The sequence below is a fragment of the Diaporthe amygdali genome (assembly GCF_026229845.1).
Source record: "Diaporthe amygdali strain CAA958 chromosome Unknown NODE_24_length_778219_cov_64_757418, whole genome shotgun sequence".
Taxonomy (NCBI): Eukaryota; Fungi; Ascomycota; class Sordariomycetes; order Diaporthales; family Diaporthaceae; genus Diaporthe; species Diaporthe amygdali.
The window spans coordinates 205,041-230,303 of record NW_026517044.1 but is presented as its reverse complement, the minus strand read 5'-3'; the positions used below and the strand labels follow the sequence as shown (position 1 = coordinate 230,303).

General features: G+C 51.2%; 9 protein-coding genes across 9 annotated transcripts; 6 read left to right on the top strand and 3 right to left on the bottom strand.

Moving 5' to 3' along the window:
- Positions 1-844: 844 nt before the first annotated feature.
- On the top strand, positions 845-2,478 carry J7T55_010691 (uncharacterized protein; the record flags this gene model as incomplete). Its single annotated transcript, XM_053130786.1, has 2 exons — positions 845-2,217; positions 2,280-2,478. 2 exons carry the CDS (start codon positions 845-847, stop codon positions 2,476-2,478), a joined length of 1,572 nt encoding a protein of 523 aa, XP_052990972.1.
- A 2,196-nt stretch (positions 2,479-4,674) lies between these two features.
- On the top strand, positions 4,675-5,790 carry J7T55_010690 (uncharacterized protein; the record flags this gene model as incomplete). The annotated part of the gene is made up of 1 exon (XM_053130784.1): positions 4,675-5,790. The coding sequence occupies one exon, from the start codon at positions 4,675-4,677 to the stop codon at positions 5,788-5,790; it is 1,116 nt and encodes a 371-aa protein (XP_052990971.1).
- Positions 5,791-6,196: 406 nt separating this feature from the next.
- On the top strand, positions 6,197-7,432 carry J7T55_010689 (uncharacterized protein; the record flags this gene model as incomplete). The annotated part of the gene is made up of 1 exon (XM_053130783.1): positions 6,197-7,432. One exon carries the CDS (start codon positions 6,197-6,199, stop codon positions 7,430-7,432), a length of 1,236 nt encoding a protein of 411 aa, XP_052990970.1.
- Positions 7,433-8,312: 880 nt separating this feature from the next.
- J7T55_010688 (uncharacterized protein) lies at positions 8,313-9,364 on the top strand (the record flags this gene model as incomplete). The annotated part of the gene is made up of 2 exons (XM_053130782.1): positions 8,313-8,410; positions 8,659-9,364. The coding sequence occupies 2 exons, from the start codon at positions 8,313-8,315 to the stop codon at positions 9,362-9,364; spliced, it is 804 nt and encodes a 267-aa protein (XP_052990969.1).
- A 989-nt stretch (positions 9,365-10,353) lies between these two features.
- Positions 10,354-10,824, bottom strand: J7T55_010687 (uncharacterized protein; the record flags this gene model as incomplete). Its single annotated transcript, XM_053130781.1, has 1 exon — positions 10,354-10,824. The coding sequence occupies one exon, from the start codon at positions 10,822-10,824 to the stop codon at positions 10,354-10,356; it is 471 nt and encodes a 156-aa protein (XP_052990968.1).
- An 806-nt stretch (positions 10,825-11,630) lies between these two features.
- Positions 11,631-13,807, bottom strand: J7T55_010686 (Bacitracin synthase 3; the record flags this gene model as incomplete). Its single annotated transcript, XM_053130780.1, has 5 exons — positions 11,631-12,673; positions 12,742-12,935; positions 13,003-13,030; positions 13,110-13,371; positions 13,541-13,807. 5 exons carry the CDS (start codon positions 13,805-13,807, stop codon positions 11,631-11,633), a joined length of 1,794 nt encoding a protein of 597 aa, XP_052990967.1.
- Positions 13,808-15,418: 1,611 nt separating this feature from the next.
- J7T55_010685 (uncharacterized protein) lies at positions 15,419-16,151 on the bottom strand (the record flags this gene model as incomplete). The annotated part of the gene is made up of 2 exons (XM_053130779.1): positions 15,419-16,030; positions 16,098-16,151. 2 exons carry the CDS (start codon positions 16,149-16,151, stop codon positions 15,419-15,421), a joined length of 666 nt encoding a protein of 221 aa, XP_052990966.1.
- A 1,977-nt stretch (positions 16,152-18,128) lies between these two features.
- J7T55_010684 (ryl-alcohol dehydrogenase protein) lies at positions 18,129-20,333 on the top strand (the record flags this gene model as incomplete). The annotated part of the gene is made up of 3 exons (XM_053130778.1): positions 18,129-18,472; positions 18,624-18,810; positions 18,942-20,333. 3 exons carry the CDS (start codon positions 18,129-18,131, stop codon positions 20,331-20,333), a joined length of 1,923 nt encoding a protein of 640 aa, XP_052990965.1.
- A 1,505-nt stretch (positions 20,334-21,838) lies between these two features.
- On the top strand, positions 21,839-24,364 carry J7T55_010683 (periplasmic beta-glucosidase; the record flags this gene model as incomplete). Its single annotated transcript, XM_053130777.1, has 3 exons — positions 21,839-21,947; positions 22,004-22,272; positions 22,364-24,364. The coding sequence occupies 3 exons, from the start codon at positions 21,839-21,841 to the stop codon at positions 24,362-24,364; spliced, it is 2,379 nt and encodes a 792-aa protein (XP_052990964.1).
- Positions 24,365-25,263: the final 899 nt, after the last annotated feature.

Genomic DNA, 25,263 nt, shown 5'->3' with positions numbered 1-25,263 from the left:
GGGGACGATGGTTCAGCCAACAAAATACCGTACATGTAACCATGAAAATGCTGAGAGGGGATCATCCACCCAGGGCTGTGAAGGCAGGGTTACATTCGCAAAGAGCACTGCCGAAACCCGAGCTGTCAGCACATCACCACTTGCTTCTTTCTCCAGCTCGTCTCATCTTGATTGGCCGGCGATCCAAACATTGATCGCGGTCCCACGCTAGCCCAGCAGCTCCGATCTGGCAGGTGACCCTAGACGAGACGATGCAATCAAGAATGCAACTTCACTACGATAGAGCCAAAGCGAATGACAGCAGCGCAACATGCGCAAAACAGGCGTCCATCGCCCCCAACGAAGGTCAAGCCGTGGGCGATGGGCGCCCTTCCCCTGCAATCACTTTCCCTTTCCACGGTTCCCGCCCTCATGTACGTATCCGCGTCATTGTCTCACACGCCAGCTCAGGGCTGCTTCTGCAGCTGCATGGTCTTTTTTCGAGTGTGCCGTTTGCTCCGACCGCCCTCAATTTAAGATACATCTCCTTTCTTTCCTTTTCCTGTACCTCACAGAGCAGCCTGCGTTGGTTAGGCCAAGCTTTCCCCCTTCTCATTCGCTCCTCGTATCTGCAGGCACTGGGAGCACGACAGCTTGCATGTTCAATTGTCTCATTACGATGCAAACGGGTGTTCCAGGATATTATATCCCATGAGTTTCCTTGGACGACAAAACCCCGTCGACTCCCCGCCGTCAGTTCCCGGACAAGGTGCCGTGACACACTCCCACGTGGTTGTGCTTCCCAGATACCGCACTTCTGAACTCTGGCCCCCGCGACTCCGGGCATGGTCCCAGATATCATAACATGGCAAACGGTACATTCTTCGTTTCGTGGGAGCTATGGCAGCAGATGACCTTTGTCCTGGCCATGGGCATCGTCGCCGTGTTCTTCATCGGCCTGGCGAAGCTGTGGTGGACAAACCGCCAAATGAAAAAGATCGAAGAGCTCGACGCCGAGAAGCAGGTGCGTATGGCGCAGATGCGCAGGTCCGGGCTCTCAGCCAACCGCAGGTCCCGGCTGGAGGGCGAGATCCCGTTCGGTGTCAAGGCTATCGAGACCGGTGTCGAGGTGGAGGGTGTGTGGATTGCAAGAATGGCGTCCATGGCGACGAGGCCGCCGGATAGGAAGTGGAGCTCGAAGAGGAAGGTCAAGACCCCGATGCCAGACCTGGATGATGCAAATCCTGGCAGGTGGTCTGGGAGGGGGTCTATTCGGGCGGGAAGGATTTCTAGGAGGGAGATCATCAAGCCTTCGGCACAGACAGGGAAGAAGCTTGAGAACCTGCAAGTACGGGAGGGTGAAATCCGGTTGAGTGGTTCCGCACGAAATAATCGGCTTCCTGTTAATCTTGTTGACGATGAGCAGGCCAGAAGTCTCACGCCGGAAGACAAGACTGGCGTTTCTACACAAAGAGGACCTCTTGGCCGGATACAGAGGAGCCTCAAGAAAATGACTTCGATGGAGGCGCGGAACGAGCAGCAGAGGAGGCATCAGCTTGGCGGACAAGAAGTCAGAGAGTTCCGCATCAATTCCCAGGCGAGAAAGCCTCAAAGATTCTACCCGGAGGATGCCACACCGATAGCTCCCGTGGCACCTCTGCCGAGTCATCGTTCGATCCCACAGCGAAGGTCGAGCCTTGTGAGCGAAACGGGTCGGAGCCTAGCGGACGCAGAAAACACTAAACCAAGGGATGTCGTTGTGATCCAGCCAACACGCCAATCATCCACCGTCCCTCGAAGCCACGAACCACGCCGCCAAACATCGCATGCTTCGAGCGTCTCGTCCGTGGACTCCTTCGTGACTAGTATTGAGGAGCTCAAAGAGTTCGCACCCAGGTCGCGGCCGCCCCCACTCGAGCACCATCCGGTCTTCTCCAGTGCGGACCGCGAAGCACCCGAAGAAGACGACACATTTGGCCGCAGGCGCTCTCGTCGTTCCCCGCAAAACCATGTGCGGCAGTCATCATCTGAGGACAGAAGCACCATCCATGAGCAGCAGGATGCTGCACAGTCAGCGCCCTCAACTGCGCTACGATACCCTCCGAATAGCAGCCGGAGCGCCGCGTATATCCAGCCTCGGCCGCAGTCCTCCAGCCAGGACCAACAGCAACAGCAACAGCAGAACCATGGTGCTCCATCCACTACGCAGCCTAGTCCTACATTCGGGCCCAGTGATTCGTGAGTATTGGCATGCCTTCGCATTCTGAGCGGGTGGAAGCTGACAGAAACATCATCTGTAGATATATCAACACAAGCACGCGAAAAGTAAACTCAAATTTCGAGGTCCTCCCGGCCGGCACCTTTGGCCTTCCCGAGCAGCAAGCCACAGAAGGACCTGCCAGTGCAGCCGCCAGCGTCCGGTCGTCCTTCGAATCTCAGCGAAGCAGAGAGAGGAGGAAGTTGCAGAAGAAAAGGACCAGTAGTCATTACAGCAAATAAGCAACCATCCGGCCAGTATATGCGATGTTCTTGATCTTGGGTCATGTTCAGATGATAATGGGAAATCTCACACCAGAGGTGGACTGACTTTTGCAATGGTGTTCCGCTCGCGAAGCCTCGGGGCAAGGAGGGGCATGATATTAGCTGAGCCGGCCCATGCTGATGCTGAACCCTGATATTGAATCTATATATACTTGTCAACATCGTGTCAATAAGATTGCGCTTCATATACGAGCCTGGCAAGCTAGTATTTGTCGAGACAGAGGAATCGTACATTTACTCGTAAGCATGGTCAAAGGCATGTCAGGCATTGCATGGTGCTGTATCGTAGGACAGATCTGCATAATGAGGAATTTCAGTATCAGGCACGCGTTTGAGTCCCAGATTCGCGAGTGACCATCTCTTTTCCCTTCTTGATGCCCCTCCCCCGCTCTTCTTGTTATCGGCTGGACCTCAGCAGCGATGTCTTTGTCCTCGACATTAAGTCCATGTGCGGTAGACATCCCACGCCAACCTAAAAAGGGGGCAATCTGTCCTAACCCTATGGATAACTCGGAACCTGAACCTGCCAATTGGCAGTGGGGTCTGCTTGGCTGAAGATCTTCATCCGGGCTGCTCGGTCCTCATGCCACGACTGGTTTGACGTCACCTGAAGTTTGTCAACTCTCGGCTTTCCATTAATTTCGAGTCTTCTCTCACGACACTTCATCACCATTGAGCATCGTAGCACGCCGTAGAGATCTCAGCATCAAGTGCAATGGATTGCTTGCCCTTGCCAGTGGTTTGCATTCAATGCGGGCCGGGAGTAAACAACGCATGCCACTTTAAATTCATCGGTGAGCATGCCCTCCATGTCAGACGGACCAAGTCCGGATACGCGCGATGCTGATCTTTCTATGTGCGCTGCAGGGCCTACGATTGGCTTCGTCATGGCTGTCTTTCTCGCAATCATCTGCTGGCCCCTCGCCCTTCTCTTTTGTTGCTGTGCGACAGACGCAGGCAAGAAGTAGGTCGTGCTGTCATGCTCTAGTCTCCTGTTTCTAACGGCAACTGCCGTATTTCTTATTATAAATCCTCTTTTCCGGGGCTGACTCTGTAATCAGACTACTAGCTTTCCCGGCAGACACGTCAGCTGCAATATCCGATTGTTTTCCGATCTGATGACTGGAGGCGTGCAGACATGGTTGGCTTTCATTGCGCGAATAGAATGGGGTTCTTGGGCATCAAATCTAGACATTGCAGCATGTTCATGTTCAAATCATACAAATCTTGCGCACAGGATCTCAGCTGCTTTCACAGCCGAGTCGTACTCAAATACAATATCGATGCCGGCGATAAATCTGGAGACGATGACTCCTGATTCAAGTGAGCCGTTGATGGAGATCATACCAGTCCAGCAGTTTAAGGATCCGTGTTCAGGGTTGACCACCTGATTCTCTGACAGCAAATGCCTCGTACTACTTAAGGTATTTCTTTTACCAAAATCATTGGATCCTGATGTAGAAGTGGGAAGGAGACACATATCTACTGTTACGGCGACGGGAGAAGTCATCGTCACATGCCGTACATCTGCTTAGTATCTGTGTATGCATCTTTCACCCCAGCACAGAGTTATAATGATACACTTTCCCAACTTGGGCAATATTGAATACTAATACGTCCGAGGTGCCGAGAAAAGCGGCCGCTCGTAACCTCCTACCTATGCGGAGCTTGGTTCTTGATTACGGAACAGGTGAGCTAGCTAATTCGCAGTCGGTGAGCTGTCGATTTGTAAGCTGGAGTCTAACTAGTGTTCATTCATGTTGCGAACACAGCGAATCACACCGACAAGCTCTCTATGAGATTGAAATCGTCCAGGGAGGTGAGTAGGCACAATGTGTACGCCGTACTATCTTCACTAACGTTCCATCGCTCGTTATTCGCTTATGCAAGGATTGCTAGCAATGTCAGCCCTGGACAAAGTCCAATCCTTCTCACCACTCCACCATCAGCTTGTTGCATCAAAACTGTTGGGCATGTCCATTCTTGGACAAAGTCTAAATAATCCCAGTATCGCACTAGCCTAGCTACCTATAAAGCGCATGCGGCACATGTCTTCAGTCTCACCCTTTTCTTCCCGTTGACCTACTGTCACATTTCCCATACACCAACTCCAGCTGGCTACAAACAACAGGCACAAGAAGATAGAAGACCAATATGGCACCATCGGAACTTGTTCTTCTCACAGGCGGTAATGGGTTCGTGGGAAGCGCGGTGCTTGTAGCCCTTTGCGAAGCCGGATATGATGTGCGCGCAGTTGTCCGCAGGCAAGAAGCCATCGACAAGACATCTGCTCACCCCCTCATCAAACGATTCTCCGACCGGATCCAATGGAGCGTTATCCCTGACATCACGAAGTCGGATGCCTACCTCGAAGTTGTTAAGGGGTGTCACCATATTGTACATGTGGCTTCACCTCTTCCCCCGATCCCCCCTCGCCCAATGGACCTGCGCACACCCGCGCTGGAAGGCACTCAAGCCATCATCAAAGCTGCCGAAAGCGAGCCGCTGGTGAAAAGAGTGGTGATCACTGGCTCTGTCGCCTCACTCATGCAGCCAGAGCAAAGGTTGCCGGAGCATCCCGATAACCAACCCGGCGCCACCGTCCCGCTCATGTCTGCAGAGACACACTATCCCACACCAGCCGAGCGGCCAGACGACGCCACCACCCCGCCAATGCATCGTTACTTCGATTCCAAGCTCGCGAGCGCTAACCTGGTCAGGGACTACGCGGCCGCGCACCGCGACTCACATTTCCAGATCGTCATCCTGTGTCCGGGGTGGGTCCTAGGCCCGGGCCTGTTCGTCACGAACAAGACCGAGGCGATGGCCACGGCCAACCTGACGCTTGGGTGGGTCATGGCCGACCTGCGCGCCGCCGTCAACCCCGTCATAGGGCTCCCCGCGGAGCAGCCATCGCCCTACCGCACCGAGTTCGTCTGGGTCGACGACGTGGCGCTCGGCCATGTCAGGGCGCTCACTGTGCCGCTGCCGTCCGGCACGAACCTGCAGATCTGGATCATGGCGGTTGACTCGCCCGCCGGGCTGCGGATCGAGGATGTTGAGGACATCCTAAAGCGAAGGACGCCCGAGATTGCAAAGCACTTGAGCTTTGCAGGACGGGGCAAGGTGCAGTCTTTACCGATCAATTCTGACAGTGGGAGGACACAGGAGGAGCTGCTGGGAAAGAAATACGTATCTTTTGAAGACCAGGTTGTCAAGGCTGTTGAGTGGATAGTCAGTCTGCCGGATGCTGAGCCTTCGGCCGCCTAGCAAGATTTAGCATTCGAACGGCAGGGAGGCAGTATCCCAGACATCCCTCAGTAAAGGAAACACGGTCACTTACATATGAGTCAAGTTTGGAGAAAGACTGCAATCTGTGCAAAAATACCACACTTCTATATGCCGGTAATAAACTTTGTATTAATGTATGTTGTGCCGAGCGCGGGAGTTGGTTGCAGATGACTGCAACAACTCGATTCTGTCTCGTCTCCGTGGCTGACATGAGCTGAAGGGGAGACCTGTTCGTTTTCTTACATTTCTGATAATCGTGGCCGCTTCTCACCTCTAGAGCGTGGACGATCTTGCGGACAAGAACTGACTACTTTGCCTTCCCCTTCACTTGTCGAGCAAGCAAACATCATTCTCCAAGCCGCCACACAACTTCAGCAGCAACTTGATGATCACGGCCTGCAGCAACTCTCCCTCAAAGTTGGAGGCCGCAAGGACTGGCACGATGCAACTGATGAGCCAGGAATCCTCAGGACAAGGTCACTTACTAATCGATGCTAGTCAAGCAATGCTGAACCTCGCACTTGGCCCGATAGATGCCATGAGCGCTCTCACCGGACCAGAGGTATGCAAGCTCGAGGTTATGCGGACACTCGAAGCCCTCGGCGTGCCTCAAGCGGTGCCTTTGGACGCAGACATTGGCGTGGGAGAGCTGACAGCCAAGCTGGGAGTCAATGAGTCGCTCTTGCGCCGGCAGCTCCGGTTCGCGTTCTTGCTTGACATGTTCCAGGAGCCCCGAGAGGGGTTTGTCGCGCACACAAACCTTTCCTCGGCGTTGTTGGACTTCTCACCTTACATCAAGCTGAGATTATCCCCGTTGTTTGCGAGAGGAGCACACAAGATCCCCGAGGCCATGAAATTATCCAGTGCGGATTCTGTCCACATCCCTGTTCAGCTTGCTGATCCTCGCCAGCGGAACATGTGGCAGATGTTGGAGGATGATTATCCGGAGGGTCAGGGTATGAAGCTATTCAGCGCGGGGATGAGATCTAAATTGTCTGCTTCGATGGGGCCTTCTTTGAGCCCATATATTCACGGCTCTGGTTGGGAGTCTCTCGGGCCGTGCACGGTTGTCGACGTGGGCGGAGGCAACGGACATGTTGAGATCAGTCTGATGAGGCAACTGCCCGGCATCGAATTCATCGTTCAGGACTTATCGACCAATGCAGAGCCTGCTCAAGCATTAATCGACCAGTACGCGGCACACGATCGAGTCAAGTTCCAGTCGCATGATTTCTTCCAGCCTCAGCCATCTCTACAGGTGGCACCGAAGGCGTATCTGCTCAGCCGAGTCTTACACGACTGGCAAGACGAGGACTGTGTCAAAATCTTGAGGCATTTATTGCCGGAAATGGAGAGACATGGTACCAAGCTCTTGGTCTGCGAGCGCGTGCTGCCTGAACCGGCCGACGAGTTTTTCAACTATATTGAAAAGCAGCTGAGAACGCAGGATATGCTCATGTTCACGCTGTATGGAGGTGGTGATAGAAGTCTCGTAGATTGGACGGCGCTGTTCAAAAGAGCAGATGCGGGGCTGACTGTGGAAAAAGTCAACCGACCGCTGAACTCGGTCTTCTCGTTCTTGACACTAGGCATCAAGGCAAACGAAGAGATGTCTCATTGAATACATATTCTCAAATGTCTTGAAGCTCGGAGTTCGGTCAGTTCTTCGTTACTCATTCGGTGAAGCGCCCTTCTATTTTGGCACATGATAAACACAATCAGGTGTGCCTTGATAACATGAATGCATACTTCGTTGTGGCGCAGACTGCAAAGAGAATAGGCAAGTAATCCGGACACGTACTACAGCTCAGAATCTGGGTGGCTATGCTCAAGGATACGAATAGAAGAGGTTCCTGTGTACATGTGAGTATCTCCTTCTATCGTGGATTCTGCAGCTGAAATGTCCCTCCTACTGATCCCGGGCAGGGCTCCATGTTGCCCGGCAGGAAACGATCTGACTATGAAAGGCCATGGGGCTTAGAGGGATTTGATTATGATACGATGGATTCCGCACTACATCAATGATTTTCAATACAACAGAAGACGAGTGTATTTTTTGAACCTCCACACCTTCTTTACTTCTATCTGTGGTCTCCTCTACTGCTGGTAATGCGCCACAAAATGTGAAGACGCGATTTTGCGGACCCCCTGAAAACAGAAATTGTGCCACACTTGACGGGCGCCAGCAGAAGATCATAACATCGAAAGACTCTGGCTGGCTGGCCGGTTGAGAGGCCCAAGGTTGCGGCTCCATCTGAAACCAGGGATCATTTCGCTACCCGTCCCAGGCAGAGACATTGACGAAGTCTCATAGGGCTGCCAGCGCCCTTCGGACCCATAAGGAATGACAACCCTGCATGGAAAATTGGGGAGCTGAATGCTCGGTGTAACCCTGTGACGGGCCCTGTTTACCCGTACATATTCTTTCATCCACCTCCGGGTCCTCATTCAGTCGAGAATCACACTCGTGTCGACGTATCTCCCTTGCAATACACTTCGATATGACGAATCTTGGTCCCCTAACAACGACATTCACCGCTACCGGCGCGGATTGCCAATCTACGTATTTGGCTGCTAATAACGATAATCAGTGGATCCAGTACGGTCAGCCAGACACGACGCAATGTGTGCCGCCGAGTTTCACGCCATTTCAAAAATACTATTATTCGCCTGGAATATGCCCTTCAGGATATTATTACGCGTGTGAGGCGGGTGTAGGCACAAGTAGCACCCAGGCAACGTGCTGTCCAACGTTAGTGATTCCCGATACGGACTCAAAAAGATCATTCGAAGGGCAAAAGAGTAGCTTCGAACGTGGTTAAAAGATGATGCTAATTCCACGTGAAGCGGGTTTACCTGTCGGACGGGAATAGATCGTGCCACCGATCCTTTCGCGTGCGCGTCAACCTACGCTAGCGACACATACGTCTCAGTGAATTACTACAAATTTACATCGGCATCCGACTCACCGGAATCTGTCAACACCACCTCGGAAACGACAACTTTCTTTGTTGAAGCGTCCGGGGCATATGTAGAAGCATATGGTCCTGTGGTTCGGCGATCAGAAGGAGATCCTGAATGGAGCACCACGACTTCTACATCCACCGGCTCGACGAGCAGCACTGAGCAGAGCGGGACTGTGAGCGGTACCAGCACGTCTAGTATAGCAAGTGCCACTTCAAGCTCCGGATCAAACAGCAATACAAGTTCTGGCAGCGGTCTCAGCGTCGGCGCTAGCGCAGGTATCGGCGTCGGCGTGGCTGTCGGGTGTATTATCTTCATCTCATGTATCGTGGCAGCATATATAATAGGAAAGCGGAGAAGAGCCGCGGCACAAGGGCCAGACGGTCCCCAAAGTCCTCCCTACAGGGGTGGCGTGCCCGTGCCTGGGCAGACGGCAGAGCTAACCAGTACCGAATTCAAACCGTGGGAGCTACCAAACGGCTATCAACAGGTAGCGGAGATGGATAGCCACGACCAGAGGAGCGAGATGGCCGCACACAGCCCTCCAATCGAGCTTCAGGCATCTCAAGGACGTGATCGATACGCCTGAGCGTGACAGGCCTGGCCGCACAACGAGATATAGACAGAAGTGGCGACATAGACTTCAAAATAATTCATCAATCACGCATTGGAAGCCTTGCAATTCAAGGGAAAGATCGATGCTATGCGAAACAATTGCAACCCAGAATTCACTATGCTGAGCCGTAATTATCGTTAGAAAAAACGTAAGCATTTCTCTCCCATTTGCCTCAGAGCTCGGACCCGATCAACAATTTTGATAGATGAGAAGAGACGAGAATATTGCGAAGAGACTGTTGGTAAAGGAAGGACCTTTGTACTGGTATTACAGGAAGACCATAGGAGAGGGAGTAGGCGAATTCATCTGCTAGACCATGCTGACACTGCAGAACCAGCACTAGCACTAGTGAGAGCTTACGAAGAGTCTCGTTTGAATAAAGTACAGCGTAGGACGGATTTATTGTCGACTGGCCGTATTGAGTCTTAGATGAAGACAGTGTGAAACACACAGGAGCGCAAATTGAGACGACACTCGATGCTTGGGGTGAGAACATGCGCATAGTAGTTTACTATTGACATTGTTGCAGTCTCGTGTTCCGGTACTCCTGAAGCCACGGTTCTCATTCTGCAGGTTTTACCTCATATAAAGAGCAGACAGGTACCTCCATCACTGCATCCAACATGATTAAAGTAAAGGAACTTAGAAAAGATCAAGCTCGGCTGATTGTTGCACAATATCATTGTCAGCTTTGTCTGTTACGTCGCTACTGTATTCTCAGCAATTGGCCACTTGGGCATGCTCGTCCATCCATCATGCATTTAGCTAGGGTGTCATATGACCCTTGACAAGAACTTTGTATTAAGAGACTGCCACGCACCTGCCCGGACCTGGGAGTCATATCTGAGACTCTGAAGCGCAACTCAAACACTTAAAATCCATCCCTTCCACAAAATACCAAGGGAAGAGATACCTATTCAGCAAGCCTCCGATAAATTTCTTGAGGTATACCTGAAAAAGGCTCAGGATCGCTTCCCCTTCGTGTTCGTTTTCTTGAGCCCAGCCCCAGAGAGAAAAGCCAGTCTCACAAGAATGACCGTGCCGACGATGGCCCAATTACCCCAGTCCTCTAGCCTCCAAATGGTGGGGTCCAGACGTCCCTGCTTCCCCATGAAGTGCCAGAGCGAGTACAGAAGCTCGAAGTCATAGAGGATGATACCGGACTGAACAATCCTCCAAACGCCTAGATCACTCGTGTAACGCAGGAGAACTGCGCTCATCACAGCGATGGTCATGAAGCTTCCAGCGAGGTGGAAAAAGAGCATGTCATGTTCCGGATTGCGTACTGACATGGACTTGGGGATGTAAGCGTCCAGGATGGTGTCTGGGGCTGTGAAATGCGCCCATATCGAAGGGATGCTGATGGCGGGGTCGATCCAAGTGAAGAAGATACGGTAGAACGCTGGTATGCGAGCTTGCCTGAGTGGTGCCATATTTACAGCTAAGTCAGGTTCGGTCGTTTTACACAGACGATTGAACAGCGTTGTCAGTCGAATAGTGACGGCTGGCGGTGGATCGAGAAGGGTTCGGAGTTTGTGAATCATGCGCCGTCACGTCTGTCAGAAATTAGTACGCTTCGCGGGATCGCGGGCGGCGGGGCACCGTGTTTTCTATGCTGGATGCGTCGACCCTTTTACATGAAGGGAATAGGCTTAGCGGTTTTGCTCGAATGACGGTGTCCCCCAAGCATACATGGTCTTGTAGGACGCGCCAAGGGAACGCTACATCTTCTTAGGTAAACGGTGCTCGGCCTTCACTTGTTTTTTTCTTTCCATTTGACACTTTTGAAGGTCGAGTCACAATTCCGGAACGTCTGGCATATAGCACAATTAATGAAAGCAAAGGTCAAATCGAGAAGATGTACCCAGTCGATATGGCAATGACGGCGACAACACTCGCAGGTGGAGGGAATCATCCAAGCAAAAAGCTGCGGCACTGTTTATCAAACAATGATACATCTCACCGAGCGATTCATCATGCATTTTGGGAAATCACTACACGCTCTCAAAGAGTGCCACCCCCCCCCCCTCCCAAAAAAAAGAACATTAACATGCTTTTGGGGGATTTCGGTGACCTTAAAGAGAGCCTTTCCATGATTTGTAGTACGCATCTTCCTTCAATTGCTGACCGGCTAGTTTTCACCTCCCCCGCCATTAAGCTCGCGGTTTGGGCGGAATACTTAGTCCCTGTACCTCGAGTGGCTCAAAATATGCCGTCATGTGTCCCTGATCAAGCAGTCTCAGCTGGCTGGGTCTCGTTGTTCGACCGAGACCTCAAGACTTACGCTCTTGGAGATCGAACCGTACCGTTCTCGATTATCCTGCCACTCATCACCGAACTTCTCGTAGATCTCGCTGATGACTGCGGAAAATTTGTGCTCCGTCTGTTTCCGCATGACGTTACCTTTCAATGTCCGTATGAGGCTGCCAATAGGCAGCACCAAAATGTGCGAATATGCGACCCTCCTGTGGGCCGGAACAGAAGAGTTACCAGCCTCGATGCAGGATTCCCATAATTTGCGTTTCTCAATCTCGTCATCAAATTCGCCTCTCTTCGCATGGAGCTCCACCATTACTAATGGTTGGCGGTGACCTCTCCCAAGAATCAGGACCTCTGAAACACCATCTCGGCTCTTAATCAACTTCTCCATCGGTCCCGGGTGGTAGTTGACACCAGAGGTGAACGAAATGATATCGTCCGCCCTCCCAATAAATCTCCAAGCGAACTGGGATTTCTTCGGGTCAGGGTGTGGAGTCCATATATCACCTATCCTCAACTCGGGTTGACCCCCCTTCGTCTTCTCCACGGCTGAGCCCTTGCTCGATGCTATGGCCCCAATGTCTACCCCAGAGTTTGCGTGCCAACTTGCCACGGACGCCATACCAGGAGATATCGTAAAGACCATCTCATACAGGGGAATCTCGGTACCGTCGTCTACCGTGTACGTAGTCTCAACGTCTCGAAACTCAATGCCTGAATATATTGGGTCGAAAAAGACATACTCATGGTCCTCTACGTCACCAACAAGTTGAGGAGGTGCCAGAGTCTCCGTAGCGCCCCAAGCTGATTGAAATGTGGTCCATTTTGCCCAGATTTTGGCGGTGGTGTCAGAGATATTGGCACCGCAGTACATAGCTGAGTCGAATGGCTCTATGTATGACTGAGCATTTGGCTGCCTCGCAATGTGGTCCATCATCCATGGTGTAAAAAGAGCCTGTGTCACATTCGCGTAGTCGAGGATGTCGCATATCTCCTCAGGACGGACAGCGCGGTGAGCAAAGCCTGGGTTTATATAGGCTATTAGACAAAATATACTTTGCGGCACATATATGTAAACGACGTAAACTGACCTGGCACAAAGACACCGCCGCCAAAGACTGACATTATCATAGCGAAACTGGCTGATAACGCGTGAAAAGGCAGCGTGACCATTATAAATCGAACGCCTTTCCCGGGTTTATGAAGTGACTGGAGATGCTTTCTTCCACAGACATCAGGGAGAAGCTCCTGGGCGTCCTGAGTCGAGATCATAGCGTGAGTGTAGCTTGATTCAGGTCAGCAGTCAAGTTCTTCCTGTTCATTCAAGCGATTTTCAGACCAATGGAACGCACACAATTGGTTTGGTCTCCCGTTGAACCGCTGGTGTGCAGTATCATATCTTGATGCACCAGGTCAGCTTAGGAATGCGAGTCGGCAACAAACACTTGAATTCACATACAAGGATCGTGGAGGGCATCCTCAAATTTCTTGGTGTATGGATAATGAGGGACCTTGTCTTCCAAGTCTATGAGACCGTCCAATTCGGGAACAACAAATGCGTCCATAGGCCGCTCTTTCAGTATGTCTGAGACGTTGACGCCGATGGCCGAAAAGAGATATTTGCAATCCGTGTTCTTCATGAGAGACAAATGGACGGACAGACTGTTGAGCTGAGATGAGTAAAGCACTTTGTGGCCAGTCTTACATGCCGCCATTTGCATCTGTTGGGTCCCGATCGTCAGCCTCGACTCCTTTAGCATTAACCTCCGTATGGAAATTCAGGAAGACGTAATCAAGCATGATGACGGAGGATGTCGGAGGGTCCCAAAGTCATGTCTCGGCCTGGACTCGGAATCTGTCCGATCTTGTCACGGCATCCAGAAGACTGACCATATGATACCGCACATCAGGAGTACCCAGATACGCGATCGTCTCAAAAGTTTCGGACCGCCCAACAGACTTCTCCAACATCCAGGCCAACTTGTTGATCGCATTGGCGAGGGACAAATATGATATGTCAGCGTAGCCCTGCGAAAGATCGTAGTCATCTCGAGGAATCGAGCCCCATGGTCGGTCGGGATCTTCACGGGCGAGTTCATCAATAATGACCGGAAGCAGTCGCTTGCCACATTCACCTGGCGAGACAGACGTTGCCATTGTGGGAAACCTAGGTACGCGCTGACCCTAATGCTCCGCGGAGTATAGGAATGCGTCAATAGAGGAGGAAATCAGGCCCTACCTCGCCCCCGCCTTCACAGAGCCTGTCGACACGGGAGACGCTTTTATACGTAAGGATAGCTTCGGCCCGGTAGAATTGATTCGTTATGAGCTGCTGCGCCCCCAACCGATGACATGAGATACGACCAACATGCCCTGCGTGGGGCTTGATTTTACCCTTGCCCTCTCAGGGGCTTTTCTTTCCAGTTGAAGACTAGGGCGTGCAGGAAAAAAAACCTCGGTCAGCCGATTGCTACAGTCAAAAGCTACACATCATTTTGGGCCGAGGCAGGATTCAACTGGTCGCCAATCGCCTTGCTTACTTTGATGGGCTGCAGGCTCCGATGGGTCATGCCTGTCTTCTCCTGTGTTTCGATCATCACAATCAGTATTCGGCTGTGTAAATCAGGAACATCCTGGAGGCGGGTCCTTAAGCATCTGAGTGGGCACCGACCTGCATGTTCCCACTATGCAGTCATAGATTCCCCTTGAGCGCAAAATTGTTCGGATAGCATCCCCGATAGAAATATCCAGATGATGGTTTTCAGAACTAACCAGCTCCGGTAAAGTTATGTTACATAGGGGCCTACCCAGATGAGTACCTTCTAGATTCTCTACACAGGCCTGTCGATCAAAATGCTAGCGAAAACCGCGTGCAGCTATTTCTAGATAACAGTGATAACTTCGCCATATCAAGTAATTATCTGCAATCCAGCAAATACCATAAGGATCGATACGGCATCGTACATAACCGACTTCACCTGGTTGTTCTTTTTCTCAATTTATCCCGGTCTTTCTCTGTCACAGCGCCCGACGTTCCGAGAACTCATGACAACATCTAGGTGTTGGCAAGTCACATCGCAGAAGGCATTTCTGGATAATGCTCACGGTATGTAGTCGGACCCAAGTTTAATCCCCGGAGACGAGACCGTCAGCATATGTAGCGGAATATACTGTCTCTTTACACGACCAACCGACAACTCCTGGTGGTGCAAGGTAAGGAGGACACAAGGTGTACGGTCAAGGCACCCTGAGGGACTATAATAGTCATAAGCATGCTTCTGGGTATGTTACCTAGCTATACAAGTTGCCGATCGTTGTACTAGGGCAGGGTGCATCCATTTTCAGGCCCAGCTCTTCTTGATGCAGCATCTGCTGTCATGTTGGCGGCAGCTTTCCAGAACTGTGTCCATAATTGTTTTCGCTAGGGTTCTTCGTGTTTTTCATGCGAGATGATGACGATTAATTGGATATCTCACACAGACTTCTAAAGCCAGTACTTACGGCCAAGTTTCGTTCTCGATCAAGACTCTGTTCATAAGTTGTACAGCAGAGCCTATATGGTCGACGCGGCAACGGTACTCACCAGATCTACAAAGCCATAGCCAAAACGCTACTCCATGCATATGGTCATGCCGGAAGTCTAATTTTGTAAATCTTTAATACTATTTTCACAGTCGGACTTTACTGGACAATTTGAACCATTTATTTTGCTACGGCATTCTAAGCCTTTTTTGTTTTTGTTTTTTTGACAAGCAACAGGGCACAATTTTATGCGCCGCCCTTGACCCGCGTCTCAACAGGCTTGTACTCTCCAAAGACCTTGGCAAACTCGGGTGTTGCTGCAATTCCCTTCAAGTATTCGATTGTGGCCGGCGCAGTCTTCCTCATCTCTGCATCCAACAAGAAACCACTTGCAAAGAACAGAGAAGCCACGACCTCCAAATCCGCCAGCGTCAGTTGCTCTCCAACGAGGTACTTCTTGCCGCCCTTCACCGCAGCCTCGACTTTTTGCAGTGATCGCTCGAAGGCGGAGGCTGAGAAGTTGTACCGCGTCTCATCGAAGGGCTGAAATTTGAGCATCATAATAAGAGGAGGGGTGGCGTGAGCGTTAAGCTCCGTTTCGGTGAACAGAGTCCATTCGGCAATCTTAGTCTTGGTCTTCAGGTCAGAGCCGAGGAGCTGCTCGGCCCGGGGTCCACTGCCGGCAAGATATGTGGCGATCGCGGCGCCCTCGGTCAGGGTAAAGCCATCGGCACCCTCAAAGGCGGGAACCTTGCCGAGCGGGAATTTGGCTAGGAACTCTGGTGTCTTGTTTGCCTGACCGAATTGAAACTCTGGAACGTCGATTTCAAGACCGTTAAGGGCGGCGATGACAAGAGCCTGGATGGTGTTAGATAATTATAACGTTGCAAAAGTGCACCATATGCTTATATCTACTGGAACATACGCGCTGCACCCGAAAGTTGTTCGGGTACGAGTAAATTGTGCCGAAGGAACCCATATTGATGCTTAGTCGTGAAGAGAGATCGTTGATTAAAAATCGAAGGTGTATGTCGAAACTCAAAAGGCTGATGTTGCAATTTTCGACTCAGCAGATTGGTCTCTGAGTCTTTATGTATGTTGTCATCTCAGAACAGTTGTCCTTTCGGGTTGTTCTCTATTATCCGAGCATTTGTAAGAGGCCCCTTAGCGCCAAGACGGATGTTTGAGATGCTAAAAAGATGTGGAAATTGTCCCTACACCCCCCTTCAACATATGTGAGCCGTGGTCCAATAGATCCGCGTTTGTGAAGACGCAAGTGGGTCATGTGAGGTTGGTAGAAGCTTCTTGAAGACGTTCTGCTTAACAAAGCAATGCTGTGTGACTCGGTTATGTTGCATCATTTGTTCACACTGCAGACTGGACCCACTAGAGCGCGCGCTCTGTTCCATACGAGAATCGATGATGGAAATATTGCATATGTTCATTCACCACGGTCAAACGGGTCAATAAGCCTTAGGAGCTCAGTCATTTCTAACCTTCGAACCTTTGTTCATTCGACAATGTACAATTAACAAATCTCGAAGAGATGTGTTTTGGATTTCACGAATCTTGAGCTTAGATAAGGTCATCATGCGTAAGACGCTAACAGGGAAGTATAGCGTTGGTCACTGAGGTGATCATTTGAGATACTCAAAGGAACCTTCTTTTTGACTTCCAATAGCCCAACCCTGAAGATGAGACGAACTCCTGTCTGTGAAGAAGTACGCATCTGAAGTTTCCAGACAACTTGGATGAGGAGAGCCATTATAAAGAGGTCTGTGATCATAGTAAATGCGTCGGTGGCTGTGTACGCTGCCGGTCGGTCTCCACGTAAGGCTTTCACATTATTTCCCAGTTGAAATGGCATGGTCGGCAAATCGAGAATACTTGAACAATGTTGGCAATGAATACAAGCGCCAACAAACGAAAGAAGAATCAGTAGGCTGCTATTCACGCTCTTGAAAACCCGTTGGCCGGTCTTGAGAATGAATATCAAGTTGTCCATGGGTATCTCCGTGATGCGAGTACGCATGCCATAACTTGCGTCTGGCGTGTTCGGCGTGCCAAGAAGCATATACATATATCAATGTAATGGGCCTGAATGACGATGAACAAAAATTCACCAGTAATCTCGAAGGCAAGAAGGACGTAAAGGAGAAGCAACCTGGCTATGATCGTGTAACCCTTGACCCAGACAAACACTTTCCTGATTTTCTGAGCCTACACGCGAAAGATGACCGATGTTGTCGCAACTACAAGGAGTACTTTACAAACTATAAAGCTGTCAAAGAAGCTGGAATAGTCATGTAGAGGGCAGGTTTGCATCTTGAATAGGCAACGTCGTAATGGAATGTATACAAGGAAGGAGAAGGGATGAGGAAGGAGACAGAATGGTAAATTCAATGATTTATGCGGTTCAACACCCAAGCACAGTCTCACATCTGCTCCACAGTTTCCTTTCATGTTTCCTTCCGAGGGAATTTAAAGGTTTTACCTTGCCCTTATCGTGCGATCCAATGACGAATTTCCAATGAATTGTTGTTGGTTCAGCACAGCAGTGTCACAATTGAGTCTGGAAAAAAAATGTGGATAAGATACTGATACTACTGAGCCTGTCCATGTTACATGGTGCAAGTGCAAAGGAACCAACATGCGCTTCTTATCTGCATGAAAACTCTGGAGCCGAATATGTGGAACCTTGACGTGTGCCTGCATAAGTTTCCTCAACAAGTTGCCATTGAGTACTCTTCAAATATTTCATCGCATGACATGTGTGACTAGTCAAGATATTCTCCGCTTCCCCAAAGCGAAAGTAAGAAAGGTGTGGCACGATGTTCTCCCTTTCTCGAGAGTTCATCATTCGTCGTGAATAATCTCCGTGCGTGTCTCGTTCTAATTGCTCCGTTTTGTGTTGGAGCAAGACCAAGGTAGCTCATCCAAGCATCCAATTCCAATCATGTCACCTGTGTACGGCATCAATCGAACCAGCTTTGACTTTATTGTCGTTGGCGGCGGTCAATCCGGTCTCGTCGTGGCATCTAGGCTGAGCGAGGATGTCGATAAAACAGTTGTTGTCATTGAGGCGGGCTCGGACCGTCAGGGCGACACAAGAATCGACACGCCTGGATTGATGACCACGCTATATGATGATCCGGATTATGACTGGAAGCACATGACCGTTCCCCAAAGCAATGTGAACAACAGACAGATTTCTTGGCCCAGGGGTAAGGTCCTGGGCGGAACATCAGCAATGAACTTCTCCGCCCTTGTTTATCCAGCCAAGAGCGATTTTGACAACTGGTACTACTTTCTAGCTTCTTGATACCCTCTGTCGAATATTTTGGCACAAAAAGTGAAGGAGTCATGATATATTCTCTCGAAGAGTCAATTCTTGAGCCTACAAGATAAAATCCAGTTGCCGGATAAGCAATGACCACTAACAGAAAGATAGGGCGACTCTGGTAGGAGACCAAGGGTGGAACAGTCAAGGCATGGCCTCGTATCTCAAAAGATTTCACAACTACCAAGCACCAAATCCAGAGCTCAAGAAGCGCATGATGATGCATTGGGTAGACGAAGAGGCGCAAGGTTACGATGGGCCTCTGCCGGCATCCTTTACCAATGAATTAGGCGCCTTCGTGAGTAAATTACTTTCTTTCTCTTGATTTCAAGCAAGTTCCGTTATAAATTTCCCAGGAACGTGGGCTTGTAATTGTGATTGTATCAGTGTAAGAAATGTTATTTCATTTTCCACCTAACAATTAGTCAGAATGAGGCATGGATGAGAACTTTTGCGGAGTTGGGATTGAACCTGCCTGGCGACCCCATTTCTGGTGACAAGCAAGGAGCATTCCAAAATCCGCTGTCCATCGAAAATGGAGTCCGAGAATATTCGGCTTCAGCCTATTACAACGCCAAAGTTGCTCAGCGGCCAAATCTGACTGTCATCACCAATGCGCTTGTTGAGAGGATCGTCCTGGAGGAAGGGAAGGATGCCTCGGGCCTGGTGTCTGCGAAGGGTGTGCAATTGGTCGACGCGAGTGGAGAGAGGCAGATAGTCCAAGCTAACAAAGAGGTCATTGTCGCTTGTGGAGCGATCAAGTCACCACAGCTCCTCGAACTGTCCGGAATCGGCGCAAAGCACATTCTGTCAAACCACGGCATCGAAGCCGTTATCAACAATGCCCACGTTGGTGAGAATCTTCAAGACCACGTGCTCACCAGTATCAGCTTTGAGGTGGCAGATGACCAGATTTCCGGAGACATCATGAGGGACTCAAACATTGTCGAGTCCGTGGTGAAACTCTACCAGGACACTCGAACAGGGCCCCTCAGTGGAACCCCTCTCAGCTTTGCGTACACTCCACTTGTCAGCAGCTCCGGAATTATACCTCAAGCGGACGTGGAAACCCTACTGCGAAGAAGCCTTGACGGTGTCTCCTACTTCACGGCCAACCAGGATTTGGAGAAACAGTACAAGCTGTTGCGGAGGCAACTTCTTGATTCCCGCGAATCCAGCATCGAGTTTATGTACATTCCGCTGCAGCTAAACGAAAACCCTTCGAGCGCACCGACAGATATGACCAAGCTCTTCAGCAAATCTCATGATGGAAACTACATCACTTTGGTCACCATGCTCATGCATCCATTTTCTAGAGGAGAGACCCACATAACTTCAGGCGATCCTAAAGAGCAGCCACGCTTAGATCCACAGTACTTGTCGCATCCAATCGACATAGAGATGCTCGCCAGGGCCTTGCTGTTCGTGAAGAAGATAGCCAAGACGAACCCACTCGCGCTCATGCTGAAGCCTAATGGGCGCCGAATACCTCCTGTGAGAGAAGAGTCTCCTGAGAGCCTTGGGGAAACGTCATCGGTTCTGGTCGACGACGATCTAGAAGACGCGAAACGAATCGTTCGCGAAAGGCTTTTCACGGCGTTCCACCCATCGGGAACCTGTGCCATGTTTTCTCGAGACCAAGGGGGGGTTGTTGACAGCCGCCTGCGCGTACATGGGTCGGCGAACATCCGCGTGGTGGATGCCAGTATTTTTCCTATTGAGCCACTTGGCCATTTACAATCTACAGTCTATGCTGTGGCTGAAAAGGCTGCCGATCTGATCAAAGCAGACTGGACCAGATCTATGGGTGGAGGGAAATAACCCTGAGGACCGAGGTTTCTTTTCCGTGATACCCGCAGTCGACGAAAGTCACTATATCCAGAACAATGACCCAGACCCAGCGTATGCGCTCGCAGGCTGATCCCTACATGGATCGTGCCTACGCCGTTCACTATATATCTAGGTGGGACTAGATATTTGGATCTAGGAATCAGTCCCACCACTCTGATTTGCACTCCCAGTTGCTTCATATTTGACTCCTGTGATTGATATCTATAGCAACAATTTTCTTCCTTGTTTGGAACACAGTACTTCCACACGATATCAACAATACCGAGGTAGGTTATGAAGAACATTATAAAGAAGACGTAGAATCAAGCATACACGCTTAATTAATTCATAACTACATATGTGGACGGCAAACACGGCATGTTACCCATATGTTTCATTGATTGCAACCCAAGAACGTGCATACCTATCGAACCGTAGTCTATATCAACCCCTTTCCCATTTATAGCTCATCAGAAAATGCAAGGCACTTCCTCCAGACCGCATGACGTTGCACGATAACCTGTGGCTCAGCGCCGGCAATTCCGGCTTTGTCCGGAATTTCCGGCCGAGGGACCCATTTTGTGTGCGCCTGCTCGCCACTTTAATAACACATGAACCTAGATAAACGCGCAAGCCTCCAACAGACGGTGTGCCGTGTCTGCCGCTGATTTGACCTCTGTCGCTGTCTGAGAATATGTGATGTCTTTGGACTGCACTTGTTGGCTTGAGATATCTACCACGTCCATCGAGCCCGCCAACGTCGTCCGTCTGTGACGAGCGGGTATTTCCGTAGAACCATGTCCAGCATATTTCATTAACCTTAAAAATGGGTGGAAAGCTTGGTTGTATTTGTTTATAAACGTAGTAGACCCAATATTACATAGAAAATATTACTATGTTTCAAGACCGGCGTGCGTCCAGATCGCCAGTCCCCGAGCATGGAACCCTAGCATGTTCGTAAGTTCTGGACCGGGGTCGACAGCCGCATAAACTTCTAGAGCAGCCATTAAAGACAAGCAACGCGAGGGAAAAGGCTCCCAGAGACCCACAGCAGTGGTCTTCATTGGTCCCGCGGGCGTTCTGTCGGTGCGTTCTTATTCAGCCTCCTTCTCTTGCGTCGTAAGCATATCCACTTGGCGCCATCCCTTGTGATAACCTTCAAGCAAACGAGCATGTTTATCTCGTGGTTTTTATGCCAGTAACGAGATCCAGATCACATCAGAAGAGAAGTTCCACTCGTTGACGAGGCTCTTCCTCCCTCATGTGGTCGCATCCGACTCCACTTACTCTGTACACCAGGGCCGGGATTCAGCCATGGCACGTTGTACCATGGTCCGCTGTGGGGGTTCCAGCATTTCAAGGTTCAGATGAAGATATCAGATGAATATAAGTATGGGCCTCCCGGGCTTCCACGATCTTGGATTTGTTCTTGGCATCACTCGCTGTCGAAACATTCATTCTAACACACTCTTTTCTTCTCCGGAGCTTCAGTCACCATGAAGGTCTCCAAGGGGCTACGTGCCCTGACATTCGCTTCCGGTGGACTGGCAGCATCCACCAACTCATCCTCATCTACCATCGCAGCCTTGCTTTCGAACGGAGATGGTCAGTGAATATTATTCCGTACCCCAAGACAAAACCAAACACTGACTCTGCACAAGTCGACCTGGGCATCACAGCAGAAGCCTACCAGAAGGCCGCCGCCTTCGTCGCGACCCTCACCAACGCGCAGAAGGTCTCCATCATCACGGGCTCCGACATCTCCGACTCAAACGCAACATGGACAGCGTACAGCTCAGCCGATGGCGGCTCGGGCGTGAACAAGCAATTCTTCGTCTCGGGCTTCTCTGCACCGGCGGCGCTGACCATGACCTGGGATCGTCAGCTCATAGCAGACCAATTCAAGGCTATTGGAGCAGAGTTTTACGGGGTAAGCAATCAATCGAAAAGACCAACATGGCCACCCCACCCCTGAATGCCCGGCCGAAGAACCACGGCTAATCACACACACTGTCCCACAGATGGGCTACAGCCTCGTCGACGGACCCGTAGCAAGCCCGGCCGGGCGCGTCCCCGAAGGCGGGCGCAACGCAGAGGGTTTCTCGTTCGACGCATACCTGAGCGGAATCGCAATGGGGCAGGCGGTGACAGGGATGAACTCAGCGGGCGTAATCACGGCGGGACGTCACTTCCTGTTCAACGAGCAGGAGACGAATCGCATGACGGGCGAGCGGTACTCATCCAATGTTGATGAGAAGACGGCGCAGGAGGTGTACCTATGGCCATTTGCGGACGGCGTGAGAGCGGGCATGACGGCGGTCATGTGCGCCATGAACCGGGTCAACGGCACGCGCAGCTGCGAGAACAACGCCCTGCTCAGTGGCTACCTCAAGACGGACCTCGGTTTCCCGGGCTACGTGCTCCCGGATGTGCAGTCACAGTCGACTTCGTACGGCAGTGCCAACGCTGGGCTCGATTACGGCTCCAGCTCCTACTGGACCGAGGCCATCATCGAGGCCGGCATCGCCAACGGCAGCATGACCCAGGCCCGCCTGGACGACATGGCCGTCCGCAACGTTCTGCCCTTCTACTACGCTGGCCTGGACGACGGGAAGATCCCCGCCGAGGCTGATACCACCGAGTACCGCGATGTGCGCGGCGACCACGCTTCGCTCATCCGCAAAGTAGGCGCCGAGTCGATTGTTCTGCTCAAGAACAATGGAGTCCTGCCCCTGAAGAGCCCACGTACCATGTCGGTCTTCGGCGCGCACGCTGGCCCTGCTATGGCCGGCCCTAACCAGCCATTTGGGGTCTCAGGCACTGCTGACACTTACCAGGGCCATCTCGCGACCGCGGGTGGTTCAGGCCAGGCCTCGTTCCCTTACCTGATCACACCTCAGATGGCTCTCACGCTTCGCCAGTCCCAAAACGGGGGCATGATCTGGTGGATCTTGAACAACACCTACACCTCCACTTCCACAGGAGGCTTTGGTGGTGGTGGTGGTGGATTTGGAAGCGGCAACGATACGGGCTCATTCCCAGGAGGAGGCAGTGGTGACAGCGGAAACAGCAGTACAACCATGCCCGGCGGCGGCGGTGGTGGAGGCGGAGGAGGTATCGCAGGTATCGGTGGAGGAACGGGTGTGGACCAGTCGATTCCCGATTACGCCGCCAACTCGGAAGTGTGCCTGGTTTTCATCAACGCGGATTCTGGCGAGGGTGCAGACCGCACGGAGCTATACGACACCGAGCAGGATACCCTTGTGACAACGGTTGCAGAGAACTGCAACAACACAGTAGTCGTGGTCAATTCTGTTGGGCCGCGCCTTGTCGACGTCTGGGTCGAGCACGAGAACATAACTGCGGTCGTTTATGGCGGTGTTCTCGGCCAGGAGAGCGGCAATGCCATCGCTGACGTCCTCTATGGCGACGTGAACCCCTCTGGCAAGCTGACATACACAATTGCGAAGAACGAGTCGGATTATGCGAATGGCATCTGCACCACGACAGACTACGAATGCGACTTCACCGAGGGAGTTTACGTCGATTACCGCTGGTTCGACGCCAAGAACATCACACCACGCTACGAGTTTGGGTACGGACTCAGCTACACTACCTTTGACTTCGGAACGGTCGACGCCAAGACAACCAATGCATCAGCCTTGTCCTCAAAATATGCCTCCGGCACGCTAGGGCTGGGCGGACAGCAGGATTTGTGGGACGAGGTGATCCAAGTCACCACGAGCGTGAGCAACACTGGTGCTGTCGAGGGTGCCGAGGTTGCCCAGCTATACGTGACTTTCCCCGACGAGGCGGAGCAGCCGGTGCGCGTCCTCCGTGGCTTCGAGAAAGTCAGCGTCAAGCCGGGCCAGAGCGCCCCTGTCACGTTCAGCTTGAGGAGGCGGGACGTGAGCTACTACGATTCCGCGGCTGAGAAATGGGCCGTGGCCAGTGGAGACTACACGTTCGCGGTTGGCTCCAGTTCAAGGGACATCAAGGGCACCGCGAAACTCACCATCTAGTTTTTACTTTTTAGCAGCTGCCTGCTGCCTATGGCGATGAACACTTACTTTGTACATAACACTTGTCAAGCCCATTGGGGTTTCTTTCAAATAGAACTACTACATGCAACCTTTGCCTGTTTAAGAAAAACGACAGAAGATGCTGAACTCAGTCTTTGTTTCACTTGAAACAGGAGCAGTCATAGACAGAGTGAGGGCAGACATGCAACTGGGCTGTTCCACTCGGAGACAACAAATCGAATAGAATGAAAGCAACAGAAATGTTGCGAAATGAGATAGCACCCACCTTTGATAAGTATATTGTTGAGACAGACAGCCTTGAATTACGGCCGCTGCCACCTAGAACCAAACGTTAGCAAACAACAGGAGAGGAGGGGACTTACCTGATCATCTGAGCCGGCCGGAAGTCGAGTCATTGATGGTCAGCTCGTCGACTGAACTGAAGCAAAAGTGTTGAAGAGAATGTCGAAAAGAGCGAGTGGTGCCGACACTGAATGGTCGACAAACTGATGTTAGTTGTTAGCCAAAACGAGTGAAACGCGAATAATTTTGCAGAAATGAATGTGATGCCGACAATGCGACACGATCAAGCAGAGGAGACCATGAGAAAAGACCAAGAGAGGCGAAGGAGAAAGAACGCGTGTGAATAGCGTGCAAAAACAAGCAAGGCCAATGTCCAACGAGTGTGTTGCGTAGAGAAGAAAGCAGAAATCAAAACCAGTGTTGCCAGGGTAAGGTGGTGTCATAGAGAAAAGAGTGAATCAAAACAGATAACGAGAGACGAGGAAGCCGAGAGCAAAAGTGCCAGCGGCGATGCCTGCCACAGTCTTCCAAGAGACTGAGGACGAGGTGGAGGAGGGAGTGACTGGAGTTGGTTCAAAATGAAGGTCAGTAGGGAA